Source organism: Ursus americanus, chromosome 19 (genome assembly GCF_024610735.1).
Source record: "Ursus americanus isolate L20-20 chromosome 19, mUrsAme1.1.p, whole genome shotgun sequence".
Lineage (NCBI taxonomy): Eukaryota > Metazoa > Chordata > Mammalia > Carnivora > Ursidae > Ursus > Ursus americanus.
The window spans coordinates 26,200,108-26,217,200 of record NC_142145.1 but is presented as its reverse complement, the minus strand read 5'-3'; the positions used below and the strand labels follow the sequence as shown (position 1 = coordinate 26,217,200).

The following is a 17,093-nucleotide window of genomic DNA, read 5'->3' as shown; positions in this document are numbered from 1 at the left end:
TGCTGACATTTGGGGCTGGGTCATTCTGTGTGGTCGGGCTGTCCTGTGCCTTGCTGGGTGCTGAGCTGCACCCCTCAGTCTCTACCCTCTAGATGCCAGGAGCACCTCATCCCCCACCCTCCCACTGGGATGACTGAAAATGTCTCCAGAGCTTGCCAAGCATCCCCTGGGGGGGCCAAATCCCCCCAGCTGAGAACCCCTGTCCTAAGACCATGCCCACCTGGCAGAGCTCCAGTGAACCTTCTGGAGACTGGCTTGCCCTGAGATATGAACAGGCAATGAAAGGCCACCAAACAGCATGCGAGAAAAGCTTTAACTTCAAAGTCAGAGAACAAACAGCAAAAAAGGGGGAAAACTCAGGGGAATACAAACAAATGAAAGGAGAAACAAATTTTTAATAAAACCCTTGATAATAAATAGCCTCTAAGCTGAGGAGACGGGACAGTGATGGTTGTCGGAGCTGCTGTCTGGCCAACCCGGATCCGCTACTAATAAGCCAAGGGACCTTAGGCAAATCCTCATGACTCTGTTCCCATCTTTCAGGCGAGGAGAGCTGTCTCGGATGTCTCCAGAGTCCTTGACCAAAGTACCACGGAGTTGAGCTGTCTCCCTGATACCCACCCAGCTCCCTCCGTGGGAGGCTAGGTTGCCCCAGTGTTTAAGTGCTGTCCAAGTGGAAACACCGTGCAGACCAAAATACGCCATGTTGCATGCTGGATGCAATCTGGGGACCCCCTCCACCCCTGGAGGCCCCTGTCCACGGAGGGAGACAGCGTGCATCATCTGTCACAGCTCAGGACACCGAGGCACAGTGTGAGAAGTGACCTCTCAGCCAGCTGGTGACAAAGCTCGACCCGGAGCTCAGAGGAGTCGTGACTCCCACTTCAGTCCTCGTGCCACCGATGTCCTGGGTCCCGTCCCAGGAGTCTGCTGCCTGCAGCGCACCCGAGGGTCTTCCGTCCTGGAGGCTGGCTCAGCCACCCTGTCTCTGGCCTCATGCACAACAGCCAAGCTCACCACCACGAGGGGCACCCATGGAGGAAGCCCAGGGTAGTGTGGTTCCCAGAGCCCGTGACTACCCCTTCCCCTCCCCCCACTGGCAAAGCAAGCAGCAGGAATGTAAATGCCTGACCTGCTAACCGTGAGTTAACTCCATGTAGAAAAAATAATAAAAGAAGAAAGTCATTCAGAAAACATCAGTACTTAATTTTCGTGGGAGGATTATCTTGAATTATTTATTCCCTCTCCCATTCCAAGAAGGGAGCTGGGCTTTTTATCCTCTTACTTTAGGGCCCTGTGGGTTGTGGGGGCTGAAAGCTTCCCAGCTCCCTGGAGAAACTGTGCGAGGCGGCCAGGAGGGGAGGGCACGGCCTTCTGGTCTAGGAGGGGTGGCTGGAAGAAGACGCCTCAAGTCCAGGAAGCCTGCTTCCTGGCTTTGGGGTTCCCCCACCACATCCCCCTCTAAACAGACGGCGGGGCCTCAGAAAGACCACAGCTCGAGGCACCCCCCAGAGGCTGGACCCAGGGCTCCAGGAGCCTCCAGAGAGCAGTGAGCAGACTGACCAAGGCCAGGGTGGTCCTGGGAGCCCCCAACTGCTTTGTTCCACACAAACCTGGCGTGGGGGTGGGTGGAGGGTGGATGGAAGGCCCCTCAAGGATGACAGACTCAGTTTCCCACCAGGTGGTGGAAAAGGCTCAATTAAAAGAAGAAAAGGAAATGAACTCTTCCTTTCACACCAAGTTCATAAAATAAAAGTTACAACCACTTTTCCATCATTCATCAGCAAGTTGCGTGTGTCGTACCCCACAGCTGACTGAGGATATTTTTCCTTCATCTTCAAGCTATTTTTATTTTATATGTAGATATATTTCAAATATTTATTATATTATTCTATATTTATCGAACAGTCCTGCCAGGCTGGGTGGCTGGGGTACAATAATGAACCAACTTTAAAAAGCTCTGCCCTAATGACACTGAATCGCTACCAGAGAGAGACGGATACGATGACAATAAACTAACAGGCGACACAATGTGTAGTGTGTCAGATGCTGACAAGAGCTGTGGGCGGCGAGGGGGATAAGGAGTTTGGGGTGGTGAGGGGTGCTAGTCTACACTGGGTGGCCGGGCGGCCTCTCCAAGAAGGTGACATGGAGCAGGACAGGAAGTGGGTGATGAGGCAGCAGGTGGCTCCTGAGGAAGAATGTTCCAGGAGAGCACTGGCACCTGTGGGGGGTGTGATGGCTTCTTCTGGGGCTGGCAAGAGGGTCTGTGCCATTGGGGCTGACTGAGCCTGGGCAGGTGACAGGTGACAGGGCATGGGCTCAGAGGAGCTGCGCCATCAAAGCCATCTAAGAGGGAGGTGGGACCATGTCATCTTCTAAGTCAAGAACTCCGCTGGGGCACCGGGGAGTCTGCAAGTGCTAGGCCCTCCCCCACCTCCCACCCCTCTGGGTCTACAAGAAGGAGCTGGTCAGAAAAGGCCTCTCCGAGAAGGTGCCAGGACTTTCCCACCCAGATCCAAGCGGAAGTGCCTGCCAGCTGGGAAGCCTTTTCAGTGGGATTAATGGGCATAATTACCAGGTTTCACACGCTCCCTTACCCGTCCCCACTCCTGACTCACTAGTGACTCACAGTATTTCTCTGTGAAGAGCCGGATGGTAACATTCGCCCCAGAAGAACCTCAGGGGGAAAGGGAAGTGGATTCATCCCCAGGGTTCACCTGTGGGGACTCTCATTTGAGGCAACAGAAAAGCTGCTGGAGGTGGGGGCTTCCTGAGGGAAGGGGGGGGGCTGTCCTCCCCAGAGGCACTGCCCAGAGGTGGCAGAGGGTTGGTCTCCTTGAGAGCCCCCAGGCCTGGAACCTATGGCCCCTGGGAGCAGATAGAGGCTCCTGGATTCAAAGACCATCCATGGCTCTTCAGAGGCCTCTGGCTAAGGAGCCACTGGGCCAGGGCCCAGGGGTCTCAGTATTGACAGTGCTAGGGCAGGGACGGCGGTTGGGGGTGTACACGGGGACACCCAGCCGTGGGAGGGGTCCACAGAGAGAAACCAGACAAGCTCCAGGTACAATTCTGAGACCACCTTGCCACCCCCAGTCTATGCAGCACAGAGGAGCTGGGCCCCCCAGGGCCCCATCCAAACGTCGCACTCTCTGGGCTGGTGCTCCAGACCTCCCCTTCCAAGAGGGGCTGCTGCAGGAGGAGCACGGGCCGAGGAGGGGCTGGGGGTACACACGCAGCCTTCCAGCTGTCCTCCAGCACTAAGGCCCTCAGTGAGGACCCCCGTCCCCACAGTGAGCAGAGTGGGGACCCCCTGTCTCCTTGCAGGGCAGTGGAGTGATGTGGACGGGGGGTCCCCCCAAACACTCACGCATGCATTCACTCCACTCTCTTTTAAGAGCTCCCACTAATTCTATCTTCTCCGTCTTATGACATGTCCCAGATTCTCCGAGGTCAGCAGCTCACACTCTCCCCCAAACCTGGGGAACCCCGTCCAGCTGAACTTCTCCAATCATTTCATTCCTGCACCCACCTTTGCTCCTGCTCGTTCCTATGATTCCTATGGATTGAACTGTGTTCCTCCGAAATTCCTATGTTGAAGTCCTTACCCCCAGTACCTGTGATATAGGGTCACTGCAGATGTAATTAGTTAAATTAGGATGAGGTCATGCCGAAGTAAGGTGGGCCCCTAATCCAATATGCGTGCGTCCTTATAAAAAGGGGGAGTTTGGACAAAGGCATGTACACGGGGAGAATGCCATGTGCAGATGAAGGGAGAGATCAGTGAGCCAAGGAAGGCCAAAGATTACAGGCAAGCCAGCAGAAGTGACGGGACAGGCATGGAACAGAGCCTCCCTCACAGCCCTCACAAGGCACCGACCCTGCTGACACCTTCATCTTAGACGTCCAGGCTCCAGAACTGTGTGACAGCAACCTTCAGCTGAAGCACCCAGCTCCTGGTACTGTTACAGCTGCCCTACCAGACAACACACTGGGTCCCTCTCTAATCCTCCAGGGCAAGACCTTCCTCCTCCTTCGAGACTCCATTCAGATGCTCAGCCAGCCGTGGCCCGCAGTTCCCCAGCTTGGCTCTGCAGCACCGGGGTACCCTCTGTGACTGCAGAGGACGGAGGGGACATGGCAGAGGGCGGGGTTGAGGAAGAGAGAGCCGGGTGGGCGGGATTGAAGCCCCCACTCTGTGTCAAATGAGGACCCTCCTTTCTCCATTTAAGACACAGGCTTCTGCACAGTCCAAGGTCCTAGGAGTGTCTCTATCCCGGAACCCCAGCCCGCTTGGCACTTAGTACGTAGCAGAGTTTGTGAACTTCTCACGAGTGCTTGGTCCTTCTCTCCTAAGAGCTCCTTGAGAGGAAACCCGTTTCATACATCTGGGCAACAAGAGACTAGAGCAGAACTATCCAACAGAAATATACCAAGAGCCACAGATGTAATCTAGAATGTTCTGGTAGCCACATTATAAAAAAATAAAAATAAAATACATCAAACACATCATAAAATTCCATAGAACGAGCTACACACAGACACACAAATGAGTGCATGTAAAACTAGTGATCTCAGTAAGCTTGATGGATTAGATCAATGTGAATTTCCTGGTTGTGACATTATACTATAATTTTGCAAGATGTTACCGTCCAGGGAAACAGGAGTAGGGAATGTGGATTCTCTCTGTATTATTTCTTACATGTGAATCTACAACTCTCAAAATAAAAAGGTTTCTAAGAAGTAAAAAAAAAAAAAAAAGGTGAAATTAAGTTTAATAATATATTTTATTTAACCTAACACATCTAAAATATTGTCATTTCAACATATAATCAATTTAAAAATTAATGGGATAGGTTCCATCTTTTTTCATATTATGTCTTTGAAATCTCGTATGTATTTTATACTTACAGCACATCTTAGTTTAGACTAGTCATGTTCCCAGTGTTCCATAGCCACGCATGGCGAGTGGCTATTACACTGGACACCAAAGGGCTGGCACAGAAAGGGCATGAGAATTATGCCTGCTGGATGAACAAACAGATGAAGGAATGAAGGAATGAATGAATGAACCAATGAATCAACCTTAACCAAGATGAGGCTGGGACTGGACGTGCAGAATGGCACCTCCACCAGCTGGAGGGCACTGGGCGGGCGTCCACAGGGGTGGGAACTCAGCTCTGCAAGCACTGGTGGTGGGAAGAGGACCCAGAGTAATGAACTTGTGTCAGGACAGCACCCCAGCCTGACACTGTAAGAAAGAGAAAACACTGGGGGAGCTTGAGTCCTGTAAGCTTTCTTCTGGGGGGTTGTAATTTATATCTGGGGAAAGAGCAGTGTTGGTCCCAGAAATACTGATCCTCGGCCCGATGGGCTGAGGAAGAGTGGAGAACTGGCGTACTGGGGGAGGCGGGGAAGGCTTGGGTTCCTTTGCTCAGAGGCTCAACAGGAACAACAGAATCGGGTACAATCTCAGGCTGGAGTGAGCACAAACGCATTTTATTCTCCCAATAACCTTGGCACCCCCGATGCATGGTGCCCCACCCACATCTCCTGGCTTCCCAGCCTCACTCCCGTCTCCCATCTCTGCAGGACCTGTGGGCCCCTCACAGACAGGACTGGCAAAGCCTGGCCCAAGCCTTTGTGCTGAAGGGCCGGCCCCCCTCATCAGAGCTGGGAAAGAGAACAGCCTTCCTGGTCATCCTCTCACACTGCAGAATACGAAACTGAGACCAGAGAGGCCATCCACCTCACAGAGCACCAGGGAATAAAAAGAAATTCAAAAGCCTTCTGTGACTTTCATCCCTGAACCTGCAGCCTCAACACCCCAGGCGGTCCCCCAGAATCATCCCCTGAAATGCACTAGCTCTCCAAAGCCCACATCAGGTCCCGCCGGGCTACTCATCATCAGCCAATTGCTGTCTCCTTTGAAACCTACGAGCCTCGTCACCTATGCCACACAACTGCAAGTCTATTTATACAGTTTTACGTATTTTTCACATTTGTCTCTTTATGTATGCTCTAAGTTCCTTAAGAACATGTGTCATATCTAATAATTCTTTAGTAACACCCCCTCTCCCCCCAGTACAAAGCTGAGTGCCTGTTTAATTGATGTTTGACAATTATTAGGAAAAGTTTAGGGGTTCTTTTTTTTTTAAAGATATTTATTTATTTGTTTGTTTGTTTAGAGAGCTGGGGGGAGGGGCAGAGGGAGAGGGACAAGCAGACTCATGGAGCCTGAAGTGGGTCTCGATCTCACGACCTTGAGATCATGACCTGAGCCAAAATCAAGTGTCAGATGCTTAATCACCTGAGCCACCCAGGCACCCCTAGAGGTTCCCTTGGTATTCATCCATTGGTTCAGCAATTAATGGCAGGCACTGTGCTGAGTCCTGGGAATTCAGAGATGGATAAAACACATCTCTCTCTCTCCCTCTCTCTTTTTTTTTTGTATGTGTTCCTTTTTTTTTTTTTTTTTTTTTTTATGATACGTTAGTCACCATACAGTACATCATTAGTTTTTGATGTAGTGTTCCATGATTCATTGTTTGGGTATAACACCCAGTGCTCCATGCAATACGTGCCCTCCTTAATACCCATCACTGGGCTAGCCCATCCTCCCACCCCCCCCCCTAAAACCCTCAGTTTGTTTCCCAGACTCCATAGTCTCTTGTGGTTCACTTAAGGGTCTTGCAAGCTATGTGACCTTATACAAGTTACCCACCTCTCTGAGTAAGTATTAAATGAGGATGATTGTATCTGTTTAACAGGACTATTGTAAGGATTAAATGAAATAATCCTCAGGGGCGCCTGGGTGGCACAGCGGTTGAGCGTCTGCCTTCGGCTCAGGGCATGGTCCCGGCATTCCGGGATCGAGCCCCACGTCAGGCTCCTCCGCTATGAGCCTGCTTCTTCCTCTCCCACTCCCCCTGCTTGTGTTTCCTCTCCCGCTGGCTGTCTCTATCTCTGTCAAATAAATAAATAAAATCTTTAAAAAAAAAAAAAGTTTAAAAAAAAAAAATGAAATAATCCTCATTTAGGATTATCTCCTTAGGTCAGAGCCTGGCTCATGAACCCTTAAGAAATGTTAATAATTAATATCATTACTGATGAATCCTTCACTGTGTGTGGTAGGGTGGGAGCAGGGGTCCCTACACATAGGGTTAAGGGCTAAACTTGAGAAATTCTGGATGAGAGGGTATTAGAGAAGAAGCAAGTGGGTCCAGATAAGTCACAGAAGAGATGTTAATCCTCTAAGAGGTACAATTTCCCTGAAAAGTACAAATGTCAAAAAGAAAAGAATGGGACCAGGAGAGGGGTAGGGAGAAGAGTGAGAGGACAGCACTGGGAACATCTGGGGAACATCTGGGGAAGGGACAGGCAGCTGACACAGAGACCAAGTGCAGCCTGGGCACACAGCAGGTCAGGGTCGGGATTGGAGTGAGCAAGCAAGGCTCCCAGGGCCCAAAATTGAAGGCGGGTGCAGGGTGGACCCCTGAGAGGGAGGCCTCCTCGAGACCTGTCCCCTGGGTTCCAGGCTTCCCTCACCATAATCCCAGCCCTGCATCAGGCACTCAAGACAAGCTTGCTCTGAGCAGCAATACAAGAAGGTCATCCTGCCGGCCCAGCACACACCCTGGTGCCGGTCAGCTCAACATCCCTTCTCCTCTCTGGAAGGCCATCCGTTTCCACCAGGTCCCTGCAAGTCGCCTGTCCCTTCCAGAACCAGCCCCTGGATTGACCCTCCTACCCCTGTGGTCCCATCTCCTAGGCTGTGTCTGTTTCTCAGGGCGGTCGAACAGAAGGAGGGGTGGTTGCACGAGGAGAGCCTTCGAATGCACACTTCAGATACAGCTCGGAGTCAGGCTGTGCTTTTCCTTGACCCAGTTTCATATCCTCAGGTCTCAGGTCTGCACCAGCCACGTGCAGGCAGCCCAGATCTGCACCCTCCAAGCGCAGGAGAGAGCAAGGCTGGAGGAGAGTCTTCTCCACAAGAGGCAGGACAAAATAGCCCAGCCTCCGCTCCTGTGTGGTCGAAGAAATCATCTTTAACCAGTAAGGAAATGGAATTAGTAACCTACAGTCTTCCCACAAGGAAAACGTTAGGTGTGGATGGCCGTACGGGCGAGTTCTACCAAACTGTCAAAGAATAGATGAACTCAAACCTGCATAAATCATCCCTCAGAATAAAGAGGGAATACTCCCAACTCCTTTTACAAGACTGGTTTTAAGACCAGAGACAGCATTCTATAAGAAAATGACATGTCAGTATCATTCACTAACATGAGATATAATATCTTAAATAAAAATACTGGCCAACAAAATCTCACATCATAGAAAATAAATAATACACCAAGAACAAACTGGGTTTATCCCCCAAATTAGAAGTTTAACATCTATTAATGTAATTTATCACATCAAAAGATGAAAGGCCAAAACTGCATATCACCCAATAGAGGTAGAAAAAGCATCTGATAAAATGAATGTCCAAACATGGTAAGACAAGTAAACAAAACTTGTTAGCATACTCCACATGGGAGTCTTAATCTCTTAGAGGTTGTCTACAAAAAAACAAAAACAAAAATTTAAGCAGATATACTCAATGGGGACACTTGTACCATAATTCTTCTTAAAATCAGGTTTAACCATACAATATACAAAAAAATAACTCAAAATGGAGCAAAGACCTCAACATAAGAGCTAAAATTATAAAACTCTTAGAAGAAAACACAGGGGTAAATCTTTGTGACACTGGACAGTGTACGTAGGCAGTGATTTAATAGATAACAACACCTAAAGTACAAGAAACCAACAACAACAACAAAATACATATGAATTAAAATACATCAAAACTAAAAAGTTTCAAAGGATATCATCAAGAAAGTAAAAAGACAACCACTAGAATAAGAGAAACATTTTGCAAATCATATATCTGATAAGGGACTTATATTTAGAAGCTATAAAGAACCCTCACAACTCAATCATAAAAAGACAAATCCTCCAATTTAAATGGGCAAAGGATGTGAACAGACATTTCTCCAAAGAAAACATACAAATGGCCAGTAAGCACATGAAAGTATGTTCCACATCATTAGTCATCAGAGAAATATAAAATCAAACCCACAATGGAATATCACTTCAAAACCACAAAGATGGCTATGACCAAAAGGACAGATAATAATGAATGTTTTTAAAAATATGGAAAAAATTGGAACCCTCATGAACTGCTTGGAGGGAGTATAAAATGGCATGACCACTTTGGAAAAGAGTCTGGCAATTTCTCAAATGGTAAAACATAGAGTTACCATATGACCCAGCAATTCCACTCATAGGTATATACCCAATAAAAATGAAAATGCACGTCCACACAAAAACCTGGACACAAATACTCATCACAGCATTATTCATAATAGCAAAAACAAGAACCCGGTTTCCACCGCTGAAGAACAGACAGACAAAATTTGGTATATTTATAAATGGAATATTATTCATCAACAAAAAGAAACGAAGTATTGGGGCATCTGGGTGGCTCAGTCGGTTAGGTGGCCAACTCTTGATTTTGGCTCAGGTCATGACCTCAGGGTCTTGAGATCAAGCCCCAAGTCACGCTCCACACTTAGCACGGAGTCTGCTAGAGATTCTCTCCCCCTCTGCCCCTCCCCTGGCTCGTGTTCACGTGCTCACTCTTTCTCTCAAATAATCTTAAAAATAAAAAAAGAAAGAAAGAAAGAAAGAAAGAAAGAAAGAAAGAAAGAAAGAAAGAAAAAGTACCGACACATGCCATAACATGGATGAACCTTGAAAACGTTATGCTTAATGAAAGATGACAGTCATATTGGACCACATATCATATGATTCCATCTGTATGAAATGTCCAGAACAGACAAACCTATGAAGACAGAAGATACACTAGTGTGTGTGTGCACCCCTACAGCTAGGAGAAATGGGAGTACTGGGGGATGATGGTTAAGGACTACAGTTTCTTTTTGGGGTAATGAAAATGTTCTAAAATCAATTGTGGTGATGGATGCACAATGGTATGAATATACCAAAAGTGATTTAACTGTACACTTTAAATGGGCATATTATATTTGGATAAAGCTATTTAAAAAGAAAGTTAAAAAAGAAAAGAAAATCAGGATTAAGGCCAGGATATTCACTATGACATTTTTATTGAACCTTATATCAAAGGTCCTAGCCAGCTCAATAAGACAAGAAAAATAATTAAGGTACAGGGTTGTGATAAAAAAAATAAATGTGTAGAAATCCCAGAAGACTCTACAGATAAATTATTGTCATTATATACATATTATCTGGGTTGCTGGTTATAAAATTAATACACAATAAAATCAAATTTATTTCTATATACCAGCTATAAATGCTATACAAATACTGTATATACTATATATAGATATACTATATACAAATGCTTAGAAAATATAATTTTTAAAAATAAATTTTTACAAAGCAGTAAAAACTATGTAGCTAGAAATAGGCCTACCAATGTTCAAATTCTTTATGAAGAATTTCAAAGCTTCATTGAAAGTCGCAAAAGGAGGACACGTAAAGCCCATGCCTATCTGGTCTTCCTCTGAGATTAAGCTTAAAAGGCAGGTTGAGACCGAATTGTAAAAAAAAAAAATCTACAATGACCTTTCCTTCTAACTAAAAGAGAAACAACAACAACAACAAAACTACTGCCCTTTCCCTGTCCCTCTGTTAAAGTGTAAGTACTTTTAGTCTTCAGCACTCTAGGGACGCAAGTTTATGTGAAGATTTTAGCACAAGCGAAGGAGCAGTGGAGGGGCAGTGGAGGGCTTAAAGGAAGAGGGTACAATTTCCATGCTCCTGATTCTAGAAAATCCTTCTTTTGACCCATCGCCCCCAGAACTGTCCTTGCCCATATAGCCAAATCTGGTAGGTCTTATCCTACCTGATCCCTCTGCAGTGTGTGTCACAGGCGACCGCTCTCTGCCTGGCACCATTACCCCCTTGGTTTCCTTAACACCTGTTCCCCTCTACCTCTCTGCAGCCTCAGCTTCCAGAGCCAGCTCTCCTCTCTGGACCCTTAGATGCAGGCATTCCTCAAGGCTCTCCTTTGTGCCCTGACCTTCACCACCCTTCACTCTGCAATCTCCTAGGTGATTTCATTCAACGTCATCACGGGGACCATTGTTTTTCTAAGGGTTTCAAACCAACAAGTTATAAAATCAACTTGGTAGTTTACGCCTAGAATTTTTAAAACTTTTGTACTGTGGCAAAATACACATAACAGAAATTTACCATTTTAACTATTTTTAAGTCTACAGTTCAGTGGCATTAAGTGTACCTTTTATGCACCCATCACTACTATCCATCTCCAAAACCTTTTCATCTTCCCCAACTGAAACTCTGTACCCATTAAACGCTAACTCCCACCCCACCTCCAGCCTCTGGCAACCACCATTCTATTTTCTGTGTCTATGAATTGACTAATCTAGTTACCTCATATAAGTAGAACCATACAATATCTGTCATTTTGTGCCTGGTTTATTTTAGCAAAACGTCTTCAAGATTCATCCATGTTGAGAAAAAAAAGATTCATCCATATTATGTATCAGATTTCCCTCCCTTTTTAAGGCTGAATTTATTTTTTAAATGAAGTGGAATAGAAAATATTAAAGCACATTTCTTATAATAAGGCCAAATACTGTTTCGCAAAATGGCTGTTTCAGACGGAAGTGCATGCGAGCACGTTCTAGATCCCTGGGTCTAACACAGTTCTTCCTGTGGCTAACAATTACAAAAGTTGGGAAAACACTGATTTTGATGGTGACTAAATGAGCTCCATTACTCGCCTGGCTCTTCTCCAACCACAGTTTGGAGCTCATTTCCAAGGAGCTGCCAGATAGCTCCATGTGGATCTCCTTGCAGCGAGTGTCCTAACAGATCCACCCTCAAATTTGTTACCCTCTTTCCTCCAGACCTGCTTCTTCTCGCACATTTCCTACTTGATTCTCCATAATCAGGCCTTGCCTGCTCACGTTGCCCCCAGGTACACAGCTGTGATATCTGAGTTATGCAGAATTACTTAGCTCTCCCCTGCAGTTTGCTATCCTTATTCAAGCTGCTTTCATCCCACCCCACCCCCGTCTCCTTCCCCATACCTACGGATCATTTTCCTTTCTTTAAGACCCCCTTCAAATGCCTCCATGCACCTTGAAGCCATCCTGATCCACTATGGCTCCCTCCTCATTTTTGCAGTCCGTTGCTCACACCTCCGATTTGGCTTATGTATGTATTACGTGCCTGTCTGTCTTCCTAATAGACTGCAAGCTCCCCGGAGACCCTGGACTGTGTCTGTCTGGCACACCATTGTCCTCAGCACTTAGCGTGGTGTTCAGCATATAGCAAATCTTCATTAAGTATGTGTTCAATCAAGTCAGAGAGGAGGAAGCCAAGAACATCAATGGCAAACTTCGCAACTCTGTCTCATGCTCTTTCTTCTCAATGCACAGAGCGTGCACTTCCTCCACAGAGACACTAGGCCCCCTGAGCCATCTGCACTGCCCACCTTCTCCCCTCCTGAGCACTGCAAGTGTTTGCAAGATGGGCCCCCAGAGTCCCGATCTCGCTCCAGTGGGCACCCCCGGAGGTGGCCACTGCACAGCATAAGCAGAGGCCAGGGGTCCAAGGAAAGAACACATACCGCCTCACATCCCCCACTCCCTTCTGGCAAAGTCCGTCCCTAATTCTCACCGAAACATCCTGTCATCTCTGTGCCCCTGAGCTCCTTGCGAGGTGGCAAACAATGGAGGCTTTGCTGAACATATCATCAACCCAGCTCGGCACAGAAGCAAAAAATGGCGGCCTTCAGGAACCCTCCAAGGTCTAACGTGGCTCTGCCTCCTGCGCCAGATTCTCCTCTCTGTGGACCAGGCTGTAGCAAGAGCCTCCCAGCCTCTCCCCATTGCCAACCTCTCCTTACAAAGCCCAAATAACCTTCCTTCCTGGTGGCTTTTATCATATCATTACCCTACTCAAAGCCCACATGCGGCTCCCAATGACTGAATGAACCCAGTTCAACCGTCCTTCCCAATCCACACAGCACCTCACTGAAGCTACTCGCCCAACATTACAACTGCCCCCATTCTCCACATTCTCCCTTATACCAGTCAGATCCATTTCCCCACTGTGTCTTCCAGTTCCCCTGGGCACATGTGGGCCAACAGGTGCACAGACACATGCGCATTCACACACACGCATGCACACGCACACATACACACGCACACCACTCTCAATCATTTCTTCATTATCCGGTATTTATAGAGCTTCCTATGTGCCAGCACCAGATCTGGTGCTAAGGGCGCAGGTGGGACCAAAACAGAGTGACTGCCTGCCTCCTGGAGCTTTCAGTCCAGAGCAGGGTTTCTCCACTTCGGCCCTACTGATATTTGGGGCTGGGTGACGCTTTCTGTGGGAGGCAGACGACACAGTGCAGGAGCGCTAGCAGCATCCCCAGCCTCTACCCATAAGACACCAGCAGCACTCTCCTCTCTCACTGTGACAACCAGAAATGTTTCCAAATATCGCCTGGGGTTACATTGTTCCCCCTTGAGAACTGCGGGTCTAGAGCAGGAGGGGGAGCTTGTTAGGAACCATGTAGGGTCCTGGTAACAAGCACGTCCTGGATCCATCCCCAGAGAGTCCGATTCTGAGCCCAAGCATCCGCACATCAGTGGCCCTGCAGATGATTCTCATGAGGCTGTCCCAAGACCTCTGTCTGGGGAACACTCGAGTGTTTCTAGACAGGACCCAGACCAATAATCGCATCAGGTCAGTTCACTATGATTGTATGTATAGGAAATAAGATAGGTGAATGCACGAGTGGGCAGTCCCGGCACAGGAGAGGGGAAAGGATGTGGTGCCCCATCTCTGCACACACGCATCTTTGCTCACACACTCTTCAGGTCTGGATGTGCACATTCCCCCCCCCCCTCTGAATCTCACCCTTCCTTCAAGGGCCCACTCAGGTTCTACCTCCTCCAGGCAGTCTCCCCTAACTACTCCAGCCCATTGGTACCTCCTTCCCTAGACAAGTTAACACTGACTACTTAACTATCTCATCTGTAGTCATTTGTTTCCCCCAAGAGATTTCCAGCTTCCTGAACACCAGGACCACACCATCTGCTTCTTCACAGACCCCACAGCATTCTTCCAGGATGAAGTAGAGGCCAGTTTTGCTTGTGTGACTAGATTAACCCACATCCCTGGAGTGAGGCCCGAGAGGTGGCATCTGAGGTTCAGGGAGTCAGGATCTCTGTATGAGGGAGGGTGGGGGGGCAACTGGCATGCCTGCTGAACTCTGGACGGCTTGCACATCTACCCAAGACCAGGGAGGGCCTGCCAGGGCAAGCAGTCAGTAGCTGCGCTGGCGTTCAGCATGAGCACTGATGTTTTCCCACTGTTGACAAGACAGCAGGGCAGCGGGGATCCCAGCAGCCCCAGCAGCGTTGAGTAGGTGCCAACAGGGGGCAGGAACCTAGAGTCGGCCTGCTGAGGAGGGAGAAGTGCAGCGGGTGGAGGCCAACAGGGCTGTCGCAGGCCATCTGGGGCCCAGCAGTCCTGGAATGGGGTTATCTTGGAGGGGCAGAAGGAGCCAGAAGGGGAGGCAGACCCAAGCAAGCCAGGAGACTCTGAAAATGTCCTTTAAAGCCACCAGCGCCATGCAAAGCTCATCAGCTGCCTTCCACCAGGGAAGAATGCTGTCTGGGGAGGTCAGGGGCCACGGCAGGCTAAAAACAAATGTCCCCAGTAAGGGGCCTCATACTCCTCAGCTCTGGGAGTGGAAGGGGAAGTAGCCTAACTGCCACAAAGAACAAACCTCCAGGCAAAAGGAGAGATCGGCTAAGATCGGCTATTTCCAGAAGAGGCTCTGATGTGGGAGTATACTAGGGTGAGCGTTATCCCCAAGCTCTGCACCTAGGCAGAGTACCCCGAAGCCTTTCTCCTCGCCAGCAAAAGGAAACGGCCAGCATTTTTGCACACACAGGGACCTGGGCTGCGACACCTCCTACTGCTCTCTTAAAAGAGCTGGTGCGTGGATAGGGTGGGGTGGGAAGAGCGCCCAACGAGGGGACAGTTAACTTCTGCTGCAGCTCTGACCTTCTCTGTAAGGATGAGAAAGAACCATCTGTTTCAGGAGGGATCAGGTTGTGGGTTTCAAACACCCAGTGGTTACTGGTTTATGAAAACTGACGATCCATGTCGCAGTCCCAGCCTACTACCACTCCCCACATAACCTGGCGCTCAGGGCGGGGGTCACTCCGCCCCCGAAGAGCCCCCACAAAAGTTCTGGACTCACAGGGTAATCCTATTCGGTTTTGAGCCCTCCACTCCCAGGAGCATCCCCTCCAACCAAATGGCCATGGCACTGTAGATTTGGGGGACACCGATCTGACCGCTGTGGCCCCTCGGGGTTACGCAGATGGATTTGTCATCAGCGTGGCCGCTCGGAATTCCAACCCGTCCCCCATTTTCACAAGAGAACAAAGTTGTCGGGCCCCTCCGGCCCACTCAGGGCAGGCGCTCCCCTGCCGCTGGGAGGAGAGATGCGCTTCGGAACGCCATGACCCAAACCTAACGCGGCCGTCCTCGCGGCTAAGTGCCGATCCCGGGGTCACTCACCCCGGGGACGCCCGGGCCGACGCTGCGGCCACCAGCAGGGGGCTCGCCCGCGAGCTCCGTGCACCCCCACCTGAGCTCGGACTTTCTTACCTCTTGATGTAGTTTCTGCCGTACAAGATCTGTTGCAGCAAGGTCACCAAGGCAAAGGCGCAGATGAAAATGAAGAGTAAAGTTCGGTTCCCCAACAAATCCCGGTTCGCCGAGGGGTCCGCGTAGCGCATTCTGGCGGCCGCTCGCGCACGGCGGGGCGCGGCGGGCGCCGGACGCCGGTGGACCCCTGCAATCACGCGGGGGTTTTCGGGGCCCCGGCGGGGCGCGCGGTCGATACCAGGCGCCTCTCTGCGCTGTTAGGCGGGCGGGGGACTTGGCGGGGCAAAGTTTCCGCCTGGCGGGCCGGGCGCAGGGGGCATCCGAGCGTGGCCGGCGCCGGGGCGGCGGACAGGGCAGAGCCGGTCGCAGAGAGCTCGGCCGCGGCCCCGGGCCTTTCCTCCGGACGCCTTTACCTCTGGGCGCCCGTGCCCGCCAGCCGCCGATTTCCCTGCGGAGAGGCGACTCCAGGTGCCCCGGGCCCGGGGCGGCCCCTCCCCGCCGAGGTGACGACCAATGGGGAGCGGGGCCCGGGCGCCGTCCGCCTGTGCACCCGAGAGCGCGGCGCACCGCCCCCTCCGGTCGGGCTCCGGATCGCGGTCGCCCAGAGCGGTGCCCTGCCCCGGCGGGCTACGTCCGATTCCCGGGCCCGGAGCAAGGCAGCGCGAAGGCTGGCCTTCAGTTCTGTGGATGGGAGGTGGGGGACCAAACACCCGGACAGGCTGGCGAATGACAGGCGGGCGGTGGAGAGGGGGAGGGGTGGAGCGGAAAACGCCGGGTTTGAATCGTGGAATTAAAAAAGGGGGCAGGAAGGGGAAGGCGCTGCTGCGGAGCTGGAAATGCTGGAAGGGAGCGTTTGCTTGCGGCGCGCAGGGCACTGAGTCACCGCGGTGGCCGCGTCCTCGCGCTCGGGAGATTTCTCCGGAGAAAGCGGAGCAAGGTCAGCGGGCAACCCTTCAAGGACAGCGCGCGCGGCTCTTGCATGCTGATGGCCTGCGGGGCTGCCCACCCGCTCCGGACACCCAACTCCTGCGGAGAGAAAATTCGGAGGCTCTACACCCCGACCACAGGCCTCCTCCCTCTCCCCAGCTGCAGCCCGCGGCTGTTCGTCAAAGACCTTGTTGTCACCGAGACACTAGGACTTTGTCTCATCCTTGGAGCCGCTCATAAATCTCAGGTCAGGCAGCCGGCCGCCTTAGGGTTCCACGGTCCCCAAAAGCTTTAGCAAGTCAGTAAGTCTGGAAAGGTTTGTGCTTCAGAGGGCACGCCAGGGAAAATAAACACGGAAACGCAATGCCAAAGTCGTGCCTCTTCAGAAATCCAAGCCCCTAAATGCGTTG

General features: G+C 50.2%; 1 protein-coding gene across 2 annotated transcripts in view; it reads right to left on the bottom strand.

Annotated features, from left to right (window-relative positions):
- Nucleotides 1-16,867, bottom strand: part of ST8SIA5 (ST8 alpha-N-acetyl-neuraminide alpha-2,8-sialyltransferase 5) — a 61,901-nt gene extending 45,034 nt beyond the window's left edge. Inside the window, exon 1 of one of the 2 annotated variants that reach the window (XM_045790008.2) lies at nt 15,757-16,867. In XM_045790008.2, the coding sequence (XP_045645964.1) occupies nt 15,757-15,887 (131 nt within the window). In that variant the 5' untranslated portion in view covers nt 15,888-16,867. The remainder of the gene's footprint in view (nt 1-15,756) is intronic. The other variant, XM_045790005.2, reaches the window with a different exon arrangement.
- Nucleotides 16,868-17,093: the final 226 nt, after the last annotated feature.